The following is an 18375-nucleotide window of genomic DNA, read 5'->3' as shown; positions in this document are numbered from 1 at the left end:
CTCTGCTCCACAGCAATATTTTTAGCATGCTTCTCTGAAATTAGTTATGTCATTGACAAATTTCTGGTACAAATACTCTACTGCTTTCATCTTTAAAGAAACACAGATTTATTTTTCAGTAACTAACATCCAAGCTATATAGAGCTTTTTTCCCTCTGAAGTCTATTTAAGTCTGACAGTGCAATGAACCTTTATTTTTGTTCTAACTTGAAAATTTGGGGTGGGGTGGGTGAAGGAAGAAGGAGTAAGACTTCTATCCATCCTCCCTCCCTTTTATAATCAGTTCATTCCAGGAGAGTAAAACACTGGCGAGACTGCTTTTCTCAGTGGTTTTCTGTCTGACCTTGAATACATCCCTTTATCTCATTGAGCAGCAGTTTTCATCTGTAAAATGAACATCCTTGTCTGTCTCTGAAATTCTGTGACAGTCACATCAGCAGTACTGGTAATATAGGCATTAAAAAAAACAATGATGGATTAACTGTTGAAGATATGCAAGTGACTTTAGGCAGGTGGGAATCTACTTGTCAATTTCATTATGGCTTTTTATAAAAACACTTTTACGTTTTTTCGTTTTAGTTTGATCTTAAAAGCCATCTTCTAGATTTGAAGTTTTTACTTTAATGAACAAAAAATTCAAAAGGGGGGCTTCCCTGGTGGCGCAGTGGTTAAGAATCCGCCTGCCAATGCAGGGGACATGGGTTCGAGCCCTGGTCCGGGAAGATCCCACATGCCACGGAGCAACTAAGCCCGTGCGCCACAACTACTGAGCCTGTGCTCTAGAGCCCGCGAGTCACGACTACTGAAGCCCACGTGCCACAACTACTGAAGCTCACGCACCTAGAGCCCGTGCTCCGCAATAAGAGAAGCCACCGCGATGAGAAGCCTGCACGCCGCAACGAAGAGTAGCCCCCGCTCGCCACAACTAGAGAAAGCTCGCGCACAGCAACGAAGACCCAACGCAGTCAAAAATAAGTAAATTAAAACAAAAAAAAAAGTTCAGGAGGGGAAAACATTCAAGAATGTCTCCATATGTAATTATTTAGGTATGCAAGAAAGATAAGGAGCTTCATAAATGTGGCCACAAAGTAACGTTTTTCTCTGCCTACATGGGAGGAGATCAGAATCGTGTAATAGGGGTTGGTTCTGGCCCAGAATGAGTGCAAAATGTTGATAAGTGCCATAAAGACTGTCAGTCAATCTTAAATTACTGCAAAGACTTACCTATAAATGGCTGTAATTTTGAGGCTACTCCAGGGCACCCATGAATAGGATGGATGCTCTGGCCCACTTGAGGAGTGTAGGTAAGATGGCCTATAGCTTGTCCGAGTAACATACCAAGATTCAGACCCTTTCCCTTGGAGGGATCGAGGCAGTTAATGGTTTTCTAATGGTAACTAAGCCAAGAAAGGAAACATTAAATTTAGCATTTTATTTATTTTAAAAAAGTCCTTTAGGGGACTTCCCAGGCGGTGCAATGGTTAAGACTCCATGCTTCCACTGCAGGACATACGGGTTCAATCCCTGTTGGGGGAAATAAGATTCCGCGTGCTGCACAGCACAGCCAAAAAAAAATTCAGCTTTTTGACATTTAGGTCTGAAGGACGTTCTTAAAACAGCTCCAGTTTCACCTAATACAGCAACCCCCAAATGGTCCTGGCAATGTATATGCTAAAGCACAATGTCCCTATACTATATGGAAGGATGCTTTGATAACATAAATCCTCTGATCTATATTTGTATATATCTCTGGAAGGTGTATTCTCTGAGCTTAAGTTCTATAACTTTTTAGCCTATCGATTGAGTCTTATTCTTGAGCGCCATACTTTGAATTTTTACAAACTGTTTTCGTAATTAGTGTGTCGGTACAATGTGATATCAAGTAGACCCCCCTGCCCCCCAGTTAACAATGCATGCATTAGTTATTTTGGTGAAAATTGATATATGCTGGATTGAATTAATTGAATGAACTGGTTGCTTTAATGTGTCTTAAACCGGACATGCAGTATTTAGACTGACACCAAGTACCAGGCAGTTATCCTGCTGTATTAGTTTGGTCGGGCTGCCATAATAATATATCACAGAATGGGTGGCTTGAATATCGGAAATTTATTTTCTCACCAAGATCAAGGTGCCCTCAGGTTTAGTTTCTCTGAGGCCTCTTCTTGGCTTGTGGATGCCGGCTTCTCTCTGTGTCCTCACTGTGTCCTCACCACTGGACCGCCAGGGAATTCCCATGACCTTGGAGTTTATGCAGTAAATTTTGGTGAGCAGGACTATGTTTTCTGGAGGGATTAGAAGTAAATTCTGTCATCCAGAATTTGGTCTTTCCTCTGTGTGTGCCCATCCCTGGTGTCTCTATGTGTCCTAATCCCCTTCTGTAAGGCACCAGGCAGAGTGGATTCGGGTCCACCCTTACAGTCTCATTTTAACTTAGTCACCTCTTTAGAAACTTTCTCTCCAAATACAGCTACGTTCTTATGTGCTGGGGCTTAATGCTTCAACATACAAATTTGGAGAGGATGCAGTTCAGCCCGGGACACCTGCCTTTATGATTGTCAGCTGGAAAGCCAGGTTTGGGACCAGGAAGCCTCCATGGGAAGGCAGTCTGAGGCTGTCTACGCCAGGCTCCTGCCCCCACTTAGAAGGCTCTTCTGCTTAAACACGGGAAGGTTTGGGGAGTTTCTCCATAAAAGGAAACCAGTTATTCCACTGGAGTGAGAATATGCCTCCTCCAGCTGCTCCCTGCTTCTGGTGCTGCCTTCTGGGGCTACATAGAACAAACTCACCTCCCTTTTCCACATCGCGGCCCTCTGAGTATTTGAAAACATTTATCGTGTCTTTCCTTTAATCTTTTCTCTTCTAGGCAGAACCTCCCCAGAGAAGACAAGCTGTCTCACATTCAAAGAAAAATGCCAGGGCTGATATATATATTTCAGATACGGATGTGCTTGATGGAAGCTTGCCAAGCATGACGGGGTATTAATTTCAATATTCCCACTTTTAAAGAAGAGTTTATTTCTCAGACTCTTTAAAACACGAGAACAGCTTAGTCTGCGTTAAACGAAGGATTACGTACTGGAGGAATTGATTGGAGGCGAGAAGTAAATTGTTTCAGAAGTATATAAAGGAGTTCCCCTATCAAGGATGTTGCTAAAGGAGCTACTGCCACATAGAATGAAGACAGGAGAAGAAAATACCCATACACGTTGGTATTTCTAACACTGGAATCCTTAGTCACCCTTTCGGTACTTCACCCAGCATGATCATAAGCAGACAGCCTTTACGTGATAACAGTAGCTAGAGATAAGAATAAGAGAAATCCCACTTTTCAAGTCATTGTTAGTTGTAAATAAAGTGGAAGGTCGAAAAGGTCCCCTTAGCAGAGCCACGGTTCGCCCCTAAGCAGCCTCTTGCAGAGAGCCCCCGGGATTCCTCTCAAGCTCTGTGGCCTCACTTAGTAAAGCTCAGTGTACGGAAAGGTGATGTCTTCCTCGCGCTTGTCAAGTCTTGGCCCCGACCGTTCCCCCAGTTGTGTTAATTTCTGATCAGTGTTCTAACACAGTAGGATTCTATCAGTGTCATCTTGATAAATGTATTACTGTTGGCATCTGATGCTATTCTGATCTTAATCCCTTGGGTAGCCCATTATCTCACGGAGTCCTTTTTGTCCTCCGTGTTTGGAAGATCTAACAATGATGGATCTTCATGTGAATCCACTTATTCAACATGCTGGGTTCGTGTGACCTCTTTCCATCTAGAAACTCATGCACTTCATTTGTAGGAAGTTATGTCTTCCATTTCCCTCTTTTTCTTTGCTCTCTTTCCGAGATTACTATTGTTCAGATTTTAGAACTTCTAGAATGATTCTAAGTAAAACTTTTTTTTTCCTCTGGTTTGTATCTCTTTACTCTTGGAGAACGTCCTCGAGAATAGATTTCATCTTGTCACTATATTTTTAATTTCTAAGAACTGATTTTTTTGTTCTAAACATTCATTCCTTTTTTTTTTGGACTGTGCTGAGTGGCTTGCGGGATCTTAGTTCCCCGACCAGGGAGATTGAACCTGGGCCCTCAGCAGTGAAAGCTGGGAGTCCTAACCACTGGACCGCCAGGGAATTCCCATGACCTTGGAGTTTATGCAGTAAATTTTGGTGAGCAGGACTATGTTTTCTGGAGGGATTAGAAGTAAATTCTGTCATCCAGAATTTACTCTTTGTCTAGGCAGTGAATTCTACCTTGACTTTAAAAAAAGATATACTTTTAAAGATCACACTCTAGATTTGTAGAAAAGTTGTCTTTACAAGTAAATTTTAATTCATGTGACTACAGGTTAAATAAATGTATTACTCCTTCAAGTGTAAATTTTTGCTTTGCAATTATTTTTGAAGCCAGTCTAAATATACTAGCTGACCTTTTAAGTAAAAAAAAAAAAGGTCATTTTAAGCACTTTATCATTGTGTATGATTACAGTAAAAGTTGCTGGGAAAATAATAGATTTGAATATATTCACTCAAATTAAGAGATAATGAAAGAGACAGATGTACCAATTAAATCTATCAATGGCAATTTAATTCCTTGCCGCTTAGAGACCAGCAGGAACTCATGTGTAGTCAAACCAAGTTAGGTTTGTTTAGCCTCTGCTGCACTGAGGGAGGATTCTAGGCATGGGTGGCTCAGTAATGGAGTAATGTGGGAGGTGGGAGGACTTTTATTATAGAGTTTGGGCTTATGCTGGATGATTCTGAGAAAACAAAGGAGTCATCTCTAGATTGGATGCTGAAGTAAGGGCAGTTCTGTGATTGGATAGCTTGGTTGTTTCTGTCCAGGAGGCAAGGAGATGGAAGCAGGGCTAGAATTGTCATTGCAGGGGACTTCCCTGGCGGTCCAGTAGTTAAGACTCCGCGCTTCCAGAGCAGGGGGTGCAGGTTGCACCCCTGGTCGGGGAACTAAGATCCCACATGAATTGTCATTGGGAAATGAGTTAGCATAAAGGAGGGATGTTCAGTTATTTTTGGAGTTTTAGAAGTTGTGCTCTGGCCATATGTGGCTGTTGAACCCTTGGAATGTGGCTGATCCTATTTGAGATGTGTTCTACATGTGAAATAGTACAAAAAAGGAATGTAAAATATTTCCCTAATAATTTTTCTTATTGAGTACCTATTGACGTAACCGGACATACTGGGTTTGATAAAATATATTAAAATTAACCTCAAGTGTTTATTTTTATTCTTTTTAATGTGACTACCGGAAAATTTAAAGTTGGGGATTCCCTGGCAGTCCAGTGGTTAGGACTTGGCGCTTTCACTGCCCGGGCGGCAACTAACATCCTGCAAGTCATGCTGGGCGCCCAAAAAAAGAAAGAAAATTTAAAGCCTTGCATGTGGCTTGCTGACAAGCTCACATCACAATTCAGATGGACAACTGTGGAATGTCAGTGGGTCTTGGGTAGGTAATTATCATTATTTCTTCCCAGTGTGAACCTTCAGCTGGCCCCTCGCTCCCACTCCTTTTGAGAAAGACTTCAGGCAAATCAAAGATTGTCTCATTCTCTTCTGAAAAATCGAGAGGGAGCCTCAGGTTAATTACTTTTAGTGCAAGATGATGCTTCTCTTATTAGGATGCATTTCTGAGAAATTGATGATAAAGGGTATTCTTGCTTTTTACAGAAGTATTTTTCAAAGGACTTTTTAATAAATTTTTTTTTTTTTTAATTTTTTTTTGTGGTACACGGGCCTCTCACTGTTGTGGCCTCTCCTGTTGCGGAGCACAGGCTCCGGACGCGCAGGCTCAGCGGCCATGGCTCACGGGCCCAGCCGCTCCGCGGCATGTGGGATCTTCCCGGACCGGGGCACGAACCCGTGTACCCTACATCGGCAGGCGGACTCTCAATCACTGCGCCACCAGGGAAGCCCCAAAGGACTTTTTAAAATGAGACTTAACTATATTTAAAGCTGTATTTCTCAACCTTCTTTTCGTTACCGCTGCCCTGCCCCACTGAGTCTTTTCAGACATTTTTTTCCCTAACGGTCCCCGCCCCCCACCTAATATTTTAATAGAAGAGATATACTGCATATCAGGTTATGTAATATCTATATCTATCTAAATATGTATGTATGTATATATATACATATACACGCACATACACACACACATATATACATATATATATATACATATATATATGTATATATATATATATAAAATCTGTGCTTCATATATAAAGAGTAAGATGAACCATGAACTAATTTTTACCCCATGGGGGAATGTGTAGTTTAAAGTAAGCACAATATCTAACATTTATTATGCTTTTAGAATACACTCAGTAGTGCCGAGGCTAACCTTTATTTGCACCTCAGAATAACATTGGCATGGGTGGTGTATTTATTCCCCCGTCCGTTGAAGCCCAGAGCCCAGAGATTTAAAAGAATATTTTACCCCGGCCACATTGCTATTAGAAGAATGAGAACTACAATTAGTTTCTCAACACTTTGGAATCTTCTTTAGACTAAACCAAAGATGAGAGTTCAGAGTCCTAAGAGGAATAGAAGAGTTGAACACAAAGCACTCAGGAAAGAATTTGAAATCTATGCAGATACTTGACCAAATTTGGTAGTGAAACATCTTTTTGCTTATTTCCTAATTTTTAAAAGATCACACTTTGACTTTAACCTGCTTGCTAATTTATATATTCCATGATCGGGAGTTGATCATGGTTTAGACTGCCTTGCATTTTTAATGGAAAATCAGAGGTATTGCTCTAAGGTTCAAAGTCCAGCAGTGCTGGACCACCCCGTGCAACCCCAAGCTGGATGTCAAAGGTGCCTGCATTCTAACCGTGAAAGTAACAGAGGTTGTTGTAGAAGATGTGTAAAGTGTTGGAGACTATCAGGGCAGAAATTACCCATAATTCCACTGTGGTTGGCTTTTGTTAGTCTTCTTTCTGGGCTCTTTTCTTCCTCACCTTCACTTATGTGCAGATATATATGCATTTTAGAAAGCAAAGATTCTATTGAATATATAGTTTATATACTGAACAAAGAGGTGTGTGTCTTTCTATATCCATGTAAGCATTTCTCCTTGTCATTAACTGCTTCAAACATGTTGTTTTGCCAGATAGTCCACTGAAGAGTTAAATGTACTATTTTCCTAGTATTGGGACACTTAGGTTCTTTAAACATTATACGTCCCAAGCAGTTAAATTTTCATACATAAATCTATACTTTCATTTGGTATAGCTAATAAAAGCAGAATTGCCAAAGCAAAAAATATAAAAACATGTGAACTCAGTAAGAGGAGAAATAAACTTATTCTGCGTCACTTTTATTACTTGGATTGAGTTTTTTAATAATTTTCCCCTTGACTCGTTTTTTTTCTTCTTTTTTCTTTTTTTTGGATAAATTATCTTAAGTGACTTTTAAATCCCCCTTAGCTTTTCTATTGTATTACAATAGTCCCTTTGAGGAGCTAGTCTTCAGATTATTTGTCTTGAGGATTTTGAATCAAAATAACCATGTCTACACAAACATGTCCAACTCAACTGGACCGTAAAATCCAATTAGCTGGTATTTGTCTGTGTTCATAGCAGAGCAGCAGAGACTTGAAAATACACTGAGCCCAGGAGAACCTGCCCAATGCATTTAATTCAGTGTAGATATTCATCTTCTTCATGGTTATTGGTTTGCAGCGGCTTCTAACTCAACCTGAGATTATCTCTGAAGCATTTTAAAGGGGTAACAGTGCAGAGATGCTCCTTTAGAGCTCACCTGCCCTTTGCAGCCAGAGGAAAAGTGACCTCACTGGGTTTGAGTTTATCTTCCTCCGAGTGTAAAACTGGGGTGAAAAGAAAACGGAAGGATGGGGTGATGGGCGGGGGCTGGATTTGGTGTGAGTCCAAGTCAACAGTTCCCGATGTTGCTCATTTTTGGGTTAAATACTCACGCCTCCTTGGAAGAAGTTAATGAACATAGTGTCAGTGCTAATCCTGGTGTCTTGGTCCTTGTCTTTATTGCAGCGTTTTGTCCACTAGTCCAGCCTCTCCTGACTGCGAGGCTTCCTCAGCTCTCATCCTGAGTCACCACTTTGTGAGTTGTGTCCGACTGTTTCCACTATTTCCATCTCCTAATCCTCTCCACTCTGGGCTTCTGATGCCATTTTCTCCTTGATGGCCACTAATCTCTGTTCATTCTCAGAGCCCTTCTTCAGATTCCTCTTCCTCAGGGTTCCAGACCTTTGACTTCACCTGCCTCCTACCATTCTGATGATCTCAGAGATGCACGTGGCTGCTGCTGCCTTCCTGCATCCAACAGTGGGTGGTGTAACTTTTGACTCCTTCCCCTCCTTGGTCACCACGGTTTCCATCAATTTTATTTCTAGAGCATCTTCCTCCTTGTCATTACTGCCTGCTTACTTTTTCTAAATCACAGTTCAAATTTTGTGCCACCAACTCTACTCTAAAACCTCCAATGATTCCCTGCAGCCTCCAGAACTCATACAAAATTCTTTTTTTTTTTTCTTAAAAAAACAGCTTTAATGAAATAGTCACATACCATGCAATTGATCCATTTAAAGTATAATGTCTGGGACTTCCCTGCTGGCACAGTGGTTAAGAATCCGCCTGCCAGTGCAGGGGACACGGGTTCAAGCCCTGGTCTGGGAAGATCCCACATGCCGCGGAGCAACTAAGCCCATGCACCACAACTAATGAGCCTGCAAGCCACAACTATTGAGCCCACGTGTCACAACTACTGACGCCTGCGCACCTGGAGCCCGTGTTTCACGACAAAAGAAGCCACCACAATGAGAAGCCTGCGCACCGCATCGAAGAGTAACCCCTGCTCGCCGCAACTAGAAAAAGCCTGCATGCAGCAATGAAGACCCAATGCGGCCAAAAAAAAAAAAAAAAGTATACATGTCAGTGGTTTTTAGTATATTCACAGAATTGTACCACCATCACCACAATCAATTTTAGCACATTTTCATTTCCTCGTAAAGAACCCCCTTACCTGTTAGCAGTCTTTCCAACTCTTTGGTTCTGAGTAACCGCTACTCCACTTTATGTCTTTATAGATTTGCCTGTTTCTAATGGAATTAAATAATATGAGACTGTGTGCTCTTTTGTGACTAGCTTCTTTCACTTAGCAATATTTTTTCAGTGGTTCTCCATGTTATAACATGTATAAATAGTCCATTTCTTTTTGTTGCTGAATAATGTTCCATTGGAAAGATAAACCAGATTTTATTCTTCCATGCATCAGTTGATGGACATTTGGGTTACTTCTACTTTTATGCCTGCTATAAATAATGCTGCTACCAATATTCTTGTACAAGTTTTTGTGTGGACGTAGGTTTTCACTTTTCTTGGGTATATATCTAGGAGTAGAATTGCTGGGTCACACGGTAAATCTATGTTTAACATTTTGAGGAATTGCCAGACTGTTTTCCAAAGCAGCTGCACCTTTTACCTTCCCACTACCAATGTATGAGGGTCCAGTTTCTCCTTTCTTTGTTATATTGTCTGCCTTTCTGATTACAGCCATCCTAGCGAGTGTGAATTGATATCTCATTGTAGGGTTTGATTTGCATTTCCCTAATGGCTCACGATGTTGAGCATCTTTTCACGTGCTCATCAGTCATTTGTGTTATCTACCTTAGAGGAACGTCAGCTCAGATCCTTCATCCTTTCTTTTTTTTGGCCACACTGCACAGCTTGTGGGATCTTAGTTCCCTGACCAGGGATTGAACCCGGGCCACGGCAGTGAAAGTGCTGAGTCCTAACCACTGGACCGCTGAGGAATTCCTGATCCATTTTTTAATTGGGTTATTTGTTACAAAGTTCTTAAGGTGTTATTCAAAGCCCTTCATAATCTGGCCTCCAATGTAATCTTTCTTGTCTCATTTCCAGTTATCACCTCTGTCCCTCCCTTCTCCTGGTCTCCCCAAGTAGACTCTGAGCCTGTAGCTATAAAGAACTCACTTATATTCCCTAAACGTTGTGTTCCGTCGTGCCTTTCCGCATGCTGTTCCCTCTGTGGGACTGCCTTCCTCTGGGCCTCAGGTAGGGCTATCCCCTCACATCCCCCATCCTTTCAGAGGCTAGCAGAGATGATACCTGAGGTGGGTTAAACTGGAGCGTGCGTGCTTCTTCCTTTGGTGTGTCTACCACCCAAGACTGAGCTCCCCGAGGTCAAGGACAGTATCCAATTGTATCCCTAGGGACTTAGCATAATTAACGTGGAGTAAGAACTTGGTAAATATTTGTTGAATGAACCATGAAGTTTTGGGAAAACACGTTTTTTTTCATCCACCTATTTATGATATTGGTAAACATTTTCCCGTCGTTTTTGCTTTGGGTGATGACGTCTTCCTCTAAAAATTCTGATGTAACAAAAACAAGCAAATAGGGAATGAAAGTAGTAACCAGAGAAAGTTGCCTGCATTGTACACTGACCTCAAGTCTGATCTTTACTCCAGCTTTTATCCTGATTGATGACCTTTCTTTGTAAATCCAAGACACACAGCGGCTTATCGGGCAGCCTGCCACATGCCCTGTCCTTGATTACTCTTCAAGGTGGATGGAGGTCAAAGGAGGACTGTCTGCTAAGAGAGGCAACAACTTGCCACGTGATCCCTTGCTCTGCTTTCTGGTTTAAACCACCACTCCAAGAATATCAAACGGGCTGTGTCACTGTCTTCACCAATGTCTTGAAAAGAAACAGAAAGTTTATGCACCAAAGCTGAATAGCGATACATTTACCTTTTTAAATGTTGTTGTTGTTTTTTAATTTTATTTTTTATTTATTTATCTTTGACTGCGTTGGGTCTTCATGGCTGCACCCGGGCTTTCTCTAGTTGCGGCGAGCGGGGGCTACTCTTCATTGCGGTGCGCGGTCCTCTCGTTGCAGTGGCTTCTCTTGTTGCGGAGCATGGGCTCTAGGTGTGCGGGCTTCAGTAGTTGTGGCTCACAGGCTCTGGGCACGCAGGCTCAGTAGTTGTGGCGCACGGGCTTAGTTGCTCCGCGGCACGTGTGATCTTCCGGGACCAGGGCTCAAACCCATGTCCCCTGCCTTGGCAGGCCTATTCTTAACCACTGTGCCACCAGGGAAGCCCTGGACCTTGCATTTGTAACTAGTGATGTTTCTTCCATTCAGCTCAGGCGAACAGCTGATGCCTGTCCTATTGTTAGAATTTGGACTTTTTAGAAAGGAAAGGAGCTGGTGGCACAGCCAAGCAAGGGGAGAATCAACAGATGCACCCAGAACTTGAATATGTGTATTTCAGGCGGTGCCGGACGATAGCCATCTGTGGTCCCCAACTGCTGGTGCTGAGAAATGATGCAGAGCTGGGAGGTCAGATCCTGGAGGTAGCCCAGGCCGATACACACGCTTGGGAAGGCTGTAGACCACTCATTTAGTGTACAGTGGTCTACATTAAATGCAGCCTTCAGGGTCGGCTTTATCCATGATTTGCACAGCTAGGACTCTCGAGGGTTGGGGGTGGGGTGGCAGAGAGAGGAATGTGGAGCTGCCCAGACCCCTTAACTCTGTGGACTGCACAGGGACCATTAACACCAGCAACGTTTCAGCTAGGGAAGATAAAGGTTAGGAAACTGCTAAGTGGCTCACTCTGGGAATCAGCTCCCAGGCCTCAGGACAAGGCGCATCACTCCCTGTTCCCACTTGGACGTATGGCCAGGCTGGGCGTTCGCCAGAACATGAGGGAAATCCAATCTATGGAGGCTGAACTGATTTCTGTAACAAGGTCTGGTTGCCAGAAACGGTGCCGCCTTAACCTTGCTCGGTGTAGGCCTGATAGGGTGCGTAGCGCCCCCTGGTGGCCAGAGGGAGCAACTACGTGCCATGCCAGCCAACAAGTCTGTGCTCATTAGCATTTTCTTTTCTTTTCTTTTTCTTTTAATTCTTGGCCGCGTTGGGTCTTCATTGCTGCACGCGGGCCTTTTCTAGTTGCAGAAAGTGGGGACTACTCTTCGTTGCGGTGCACAGGCTTCTCATTGCGGTGGCTTCTCGTTGCAGAGCATGGGCTCTAGGCACACAGGCTTCAGTAGTTGTGGCACGTGGGAGTAGTGTGGCTCGCGGGCTCTAGAGTGCAGGCTCAGTAGTTGTGGCGCACGGGCTTAGTTGCTCCACGGCATGTGGGGTCTTCCCGGACCAGGGCTTGAACCCGTGTCCCCTGCATTGGCAGGCGGATTCCTAACCACTGCACCGCCAGTGAAGCCCTTATTAGCCTTTCTTGATAATTCTGTTCCCCTCCCCCCTCCTCTTTCCTGTGCCCACTCTGGTCCACTCCAAGCCCCCCACCTTCCTCCCTGCCCCCGAGCAATGATGAACAAAATCTTCACTGCCTGAAGAAAAAAAGCAATAGTAAACCTTTCTTTTGTTTACTTAGGGGGAGAGCCTGTGCTAATGGGGTCAGACAGGCAAGGCATGAAGAGATAAAGAGAAAAAGGATGAAAAAAGAAACAAACCCAGGAGGGCCTAAATGGAAAGAGTGTGTCAAAATCGTAAGAACCCCCCAACTTATCCTGTGTCTTTATATAGAACAAATCTGAAAAAAAGATTTTACAAATTTAGGGCTGCTTGAAGTTTTCTGAACTTTAAATGTCGGCTCTGACTGATTTTCATGCTGTGTGCCTGTATGTTAGAGATGCCATAGTGTCTCCAAATTGGAATACGGCATAGTTTGAAAGTTTAACTAACTTCTACCATGGCTTGGCGTGGGGCGGGGCGGGGCGGGGAACAGACGTAATGCTCATGTATCTAGACTTTGAAAAAGTTGCCGGGACCAAGTGTTGAAGACACATGTTCGCCTTGTAACAGCCCTTCTCAGAGAGTTCAGGAAACAGGACAGCTGAGGGTTGCCAACCCCGGATCAGCGCAGTGTGTGTGCCTGTGTGAGAAGCAGGTGGTGAAAATATAAAAAGCTATAGGTGCTAAAAAGGAAAGAGCGTTTTTGCACCTCATCAGCCTCTAAACAAACATAAGGATACGGAACACAGTCTTTTTTTTAAAATGGCAGTGGGATTTAATATCTGTGTGGTTATTTCCTTTAAGTAATATTAAGAGCTAAGAGACAAGTATATCGGTGCCAGGAATGAAGTAACGGTTTAGATAAAATGCCGCTGACTCTGGTCTTACTCATCCCAGCAACTCGGAAACCCTCCCTGGGTCTCTCTGCAGAGCCTTACTGACCACGAACAGAGGCCAGCTACAGGGAGGGCTCCTCTCCTTTACAGCGAAACACATGACTGGAGAGCGCCGAGCCCAGTCCCGGAGCGCAGGGAGGGCGGGCCAGCCCCGGGCCCCCAGCCCGCAGGCCCGGATGGGTGGGTGAGTCCTTGCATAATTAGCCAGGGAAATGCAGCCTCAGTCCGCTTGCGACTGCAGCTCCGCGGGCACCTCTGGCTCTCCCTGATCTTCCGAAGGTGGCCTGGCGCTTCGTTCTTGCGGATCACAGGGTAGACTGCCGGGGGAGGGGGAGGGGCGCCGGCAAGACCCCGTGCGGCCCCAGCCAACCGCCCGAAGAGGCCGAGGGCGGCCGCTCTTCCCGCTCGGAGTGCGCCGTCCAAGATGCTGGGGATCATCACCATCACAGGTAAGGCGGAAGCCGGGTCAGCTGTGTCCTGCCTCCGTGGCAGGTGGAGGAACCTGCATTTGGACGTGGGCGGGTCGGGGGCCGCAGGGCAGCGGCTGGACATCCTGATGGGCGTTTAACGCTCTCACTGTGCTGACTTTTTGATCAGAAGATCATTCTCTTTTGGGCTCAGCAGGCACCAAGCAAACCCAACGTTTTCTTTTTGCCTCCGCAGGAATCTTCCTGACCCGGGCCCGGGGGAGACCTGGAATGCATTTTGGGAGGGGTTGCACCTCTTCCCCTGGTGGAGGGGAACGACAACCCCACCCCAACAGATGCATGTTAGATTGGGGTGAATTTGAAAACAGGTTGTGAAAGCCTAATTGCTTGCTATAGTCATTTAAAAAAGGTAGATTCCTGTTGTTGAGAAATTGCAGTATTTGACATTTTGACCTGCTTATTAGGAACTGGCAATGAAGGTACACTTGGCCATTTAGGGGATGAAAATGTTATCTCTGGTTTGTGTGGTGGGTGTTTTTTTGGCGGGGGGCGAGTAGAAAGGGATAGCTCTATTGCTTTGGTAGGCAAAAGGAGACACATCAGGTCTTGCCTTGAAAAACTGTGTCCCAACCTGGGACAGGATTTAATGAGGAGCTTCATAAGGATACTTCACGAGCGGGGTTGCTGACAAGATGAGGGTGTGTGCGGGGTCTCAGGTGGCTGGTTTCCTAACCTTGAGGAGCTTCTCTGCTTCCTTCAATCTGGCCTGGAATGGTTTCTTGGCTGTGCTGATTAGCAACTGTTCGAATCCACCCTTTGGAACTCAGGGAAGGTCATGGAGGCTGGAGTCTTGCCTGTTCTCAGGACTTAATGAAGCTCAGGTTCTTGATGTCTCATCGCAGAGAGAATTCAGTGAGAGACAAAGTGATAGGTAAGAAGCGGATTTATTTAGAGGGAAACACACTCCACAGGACAGAGTGTGGCCCATCTCAGAAGGTGAGAAAGGCCTGTGTGGTGGTTCTCATAAAGCCATAGTTACTGTAAAATTGGTGACTAACAGGCAACAGTATTTGGGCAGTGAATAATAAAAATGTATGTTTCTTAAGCTTGCTTTCTAGAAATCTGGCTGTTGAGTGTGAATGATAATATTTAATACCTACCTCCAGCAAATAAGTTACAGACATCAAACTTGTGGAACGTACTCAGAGCCCTTCTTGCTTGTCATTTGACCTTCTCATGATGATGTACTGTAGCCTGAATCCTTAGGAACCTGCCTGTTTTCTCCTCCTTTCTGCCTTTTGCCTCCATCAAAATTCAACTCCATTTGCTAACTTAGGTTTATAAGACCAGCTCTTCTCTAAATATTTGAGATCTTTGTTCTCCAAATACATGTTTTCTTAAAAGGGCAGTATAGAATTTCTAGGACTTAAAATTTTTCTCCGTATCTCTCACGTCCTATAGATGAGCTTGTTTACTTTGAAATTTCCTTAAAATTCCTTCCGCAAGTTAACTCAACTTGCCTTTCTACCCTGTACGTAGCGTGAAAATTTACAATACCTAGAAAGTATTATTAGACTACACAAAACTTAAAAATTAAAAACACAAAATGCATTTTTTCCCCAGATCATTAATTTTTCTATGAATGAGATATATAAATGCTCAACCCTGAGATAGCCTGCCTGGGAGTGTGGTTTGTGCGGTGTCACAGCTGGGGGTGGGGCTTCTATGATCATGACTTTTTCCCGGTGCTTTTTGTGTACAGTATAATCTTTATTATATTCACTATTTGATGAGTTCAGCACACGCTCAGTTTCTTATGGGAAAGGAAGGTGGTCCTTTTTAAGCAGAAGTTGAGTTAACAAACTTGGGATACTTGGGGGCTTTAAAAAATTGGTTCAGATAATCCTAATGGGATGCTAAATGAATGGAAACAGTTGCAAGGGCTGTCTAATTTTTAAGGCAGCTTTAAATAATTGGGTCAATTGCTTTCTGAGTTTTATTACAATGTTGGTATGAAGGATGTGGCAAAATATTGTGTTTTTTCCTGGTAAAAAGAAAGTGTGCAGAAAATCTTAAATTCCAAAAGGTTTATAGCAAATAAACATTTCATAATGGAAGAAGTAAAAATTAAAAAGGAGTTTCAACCGTCTTTTTTTTTTTTCCTCTGCAAGTTATTCTGATGAGGAAGATTTACAATCAATAGTCTTTAAATAACTGGTCAGAATCTTGAAAAGCAATGAAGGCTTTTAAAATTGGCATTCAGGATTAATTGAATAGCAAAGGTTTTTGTAACTTCGGGATTGCTCATTTAAATAATGTAGCAGAGGGACTTCCCTGATGGTTCAGTGGTTAGAACCCCTCGCTGCCAATGCAGGGGGCCTGGGTTCCATCCCTGGTAGGGGAACTAGATCCCCCCATGCTGCAACTAAGAGCCTGAATGCCACAACTAAAGATCCCGCATGCAGCAACTAAGATCCAGCGTAGCCTAAATAAATAAATAAATAATTTTTAAAACATAAATAATATAGGAGAAAGTTATTCTCGGCTGCTTTAGTAGGACTGCCTTATGTGAGAATGTGTTTCAGTTTCACAATTAATAGGAAGGAAGCAGGATTGATGACATTTTTGTAGAACTGCTTAGGAATGAGTTTTCATTTTGTGAAGCACGGAAAGCTGTCACCTAATACTGACTATTATTCTCCTCTCCTCAGACCCTGTGTGCACAGCCCCCTGAAGTGAATACAGCAGACCTTCAAGTAGGAGATGATTGATTATTCACATCACATTCTGTTGCCTTTCCTGAAGTCTTTCCCTCACATCATGTTAGCAGTAGCTTAGTTTAAGAACTAGAAAATAAGTAATTGGACACGATGATGAAAGAGGTATCCCCTCCCCACCCATGTATCAGTGGCATGCCAGCAAAAAAACAAAAAAACACCACCTTTTTGAATTAGGAAAATATCTTTCCTGTTTTCCCTAACTCACACACAGTATTGAGACAAAATATAGAGTTATCTTGAGGAATTAGGGCAGCAGTATTCTCTATCTCTAAAGTAAACTGGGAAGAAAGAATCCTCCAATATTCACAAAAGTTCTAGATGATTGATAATGCACTTCTTTATGCAAATCACTTTACAAGATTAAAAAAATCCCCCCCACATGGCTGCTTCTCTCTGCTGTGCAGGCAGACTAGTTATCAAGGGATTTGTGAAACCTGAAATTAATACCCTCACAACTCTGGCCCAGTAACTGCCGTGTACCGAGTGCCCACTCTGAGGTGGCCATTATTATGATTTCCCACAAAAATCCTGCAAAAAGTGGTTTTTGTAACCCCCTTTTTAACATGAAAACTAAGTTTCTCTGTGTTCCACAGCTACTAAGAAGCACAGCTGTGGGCTTCCCTGGTGGCGCAGTGGTTGAGAGTCCGCCTGCCGATGCAGGGGACGCGGGTTCGTGCCCCGGTCCGGGAAGATCCCACATGCCGTGGAGCGGCTATGCCTGTGAGCCATGGCCACTGAGCCTGCGCGTCCGGAGCCTGTGCTCCGCAATGGGAGAGGCCACAACAGTGAGAGGCCCGCGTACCGCAAAAAAAAAAAAAAAAAAAAAGCACAGCTGTAGAATAGCTTGTAAAGAACCTCTTTCTCGTTGTGTAACGGATGCTGATTTGATTTCGTGGTGCCCACATTTTTACATGCCTGCCCAGGTTATAAGGGACCACGGGACGTCACTATCAAGGCCAGGGCCGATGATGAGCATCACCTGTATGCTCCTGTGTGGGGTTTTGCTTCTCTGAGTTTCAACCCCAGTTACACATCTCCCCTTGGAGGTTTCGTGGTTGATCAGCATTAGAATGAGAATAGTTGGTTGGGTGTGTAAGATATAGAGATGGATTTAGAATGTGGAGAATTCCTGGAAAAATTTCAGGGCAATGCTGCAAATCATGGGGGAAAGTTAACCAGTTCCAGATGTCACAGCAAGCAGCCCCAATTTGCGTGGGGAACGAAGAGCATGGGTTATACTAAACCTTAAAAAAAATCAATGTTATAGCTGTTTACAATATTGAACTTTTTATCTGACAAATATATCTATCTAAGTTTGGATAAAAACATTAACATTTTGTAATCTATAATATGACATATTTCTTAACGGTTTTTTTTTTCTTTTAAACCTCTAAAGTAAAAGAAAACAAGTCATACTTTTATCTCTTAATCTCTGAGTCTTTGGAAGAGTGAGAAAAGAATGCTGATCTCGCAGCTTTTGGACCCATAAATGCTTGTTGCATTTTGTGGAGCTTGGGAGCAGGGTGTCTGCGCGGGAAGCAGGGTTCAGTACAGGACCTTTAACCTCTGGGACTTGGAAGACCCTTTGGGACTTGGAAGGTGGAGGATTATGAAATTGTTCACAGGGAAAATGTATATTCGCCCATACTCATAGATCTCCTGTGCTTGATTTTATGAATTGGCATTGACTGGACATTTATCTGCAGATAAGCATGGTTTAGTAGACGATAACACCGAAAAAGGAAAAGCTTTGACAATTCTCTTCCAAAGTGGAATTTCTGTCCGCAAAATGCTTTCAAGTTTTGGTTTCTTTCGACGCTACTGAAGATAAAGCTATTCGTATATTTTCGCACTTATTTGACTTCATTAATGTTCTGTAGGTTTTCTAAGCCTTGGAAGGGCTTGTTAAGCTGTTCAAAACATTAAACAACTCATAGGTTATTACTATTACAGATATGCTATAAGTTTTCCTATTATGTAGTACCTGAGGATAGCTGATACTTTTA

The 18375-nt window shown here is 43.3% G+C and overlaps 1 protein-coding gene across 3 annotated transcripts in view; it reads left to right on the top strand.

Moving 5' to 3' along the window:
- AKAP12 (A-kinase anchoring protein 12) overlaps positions 1-18375 on the top strand; it is a 100302-nt gene that overhangs the window by 61798 nt on the left and 20129 nt on the right. The window contains exon 1 of one of the 3 annotated variants that reach the window (XM_032650970.1): positions 13142-13610. The exons of the other annotated variants lie outside the window; for them this stretch is intronic. Within the exon in view, the coding sequence (XP_032506861.1) occupies positions 13586-13610 (25 nt within the window). The 5' untranslated portion in view covers positions 13142-13585. Of the gene's footprint in view, positions 1-13141; positions 13611-18375 lie in introns of those variants that run through there. 3 annotated transcript variants of the gene reach the window in all.

Source organism: Phocoena sinus, chromosome 12, assembly GCF_008692025.1.
Source record: "Phocoena sinus isolate mPhoSin1 chromosome 12, mPhoSin1.pri, whole genome shotgun sequence".
Lineage (NCBI taxonomy): Eukaryota > Metazoa > Chordata > Mammalia > Artiodactyla > Phocoenidae > Phocoena > Phocoena sinus.
The sequence above is the reverse complement of the archived record's forward strand: the minus strand, read 5'-3'. Positions and strand labels throughout refer to the sequence as shown.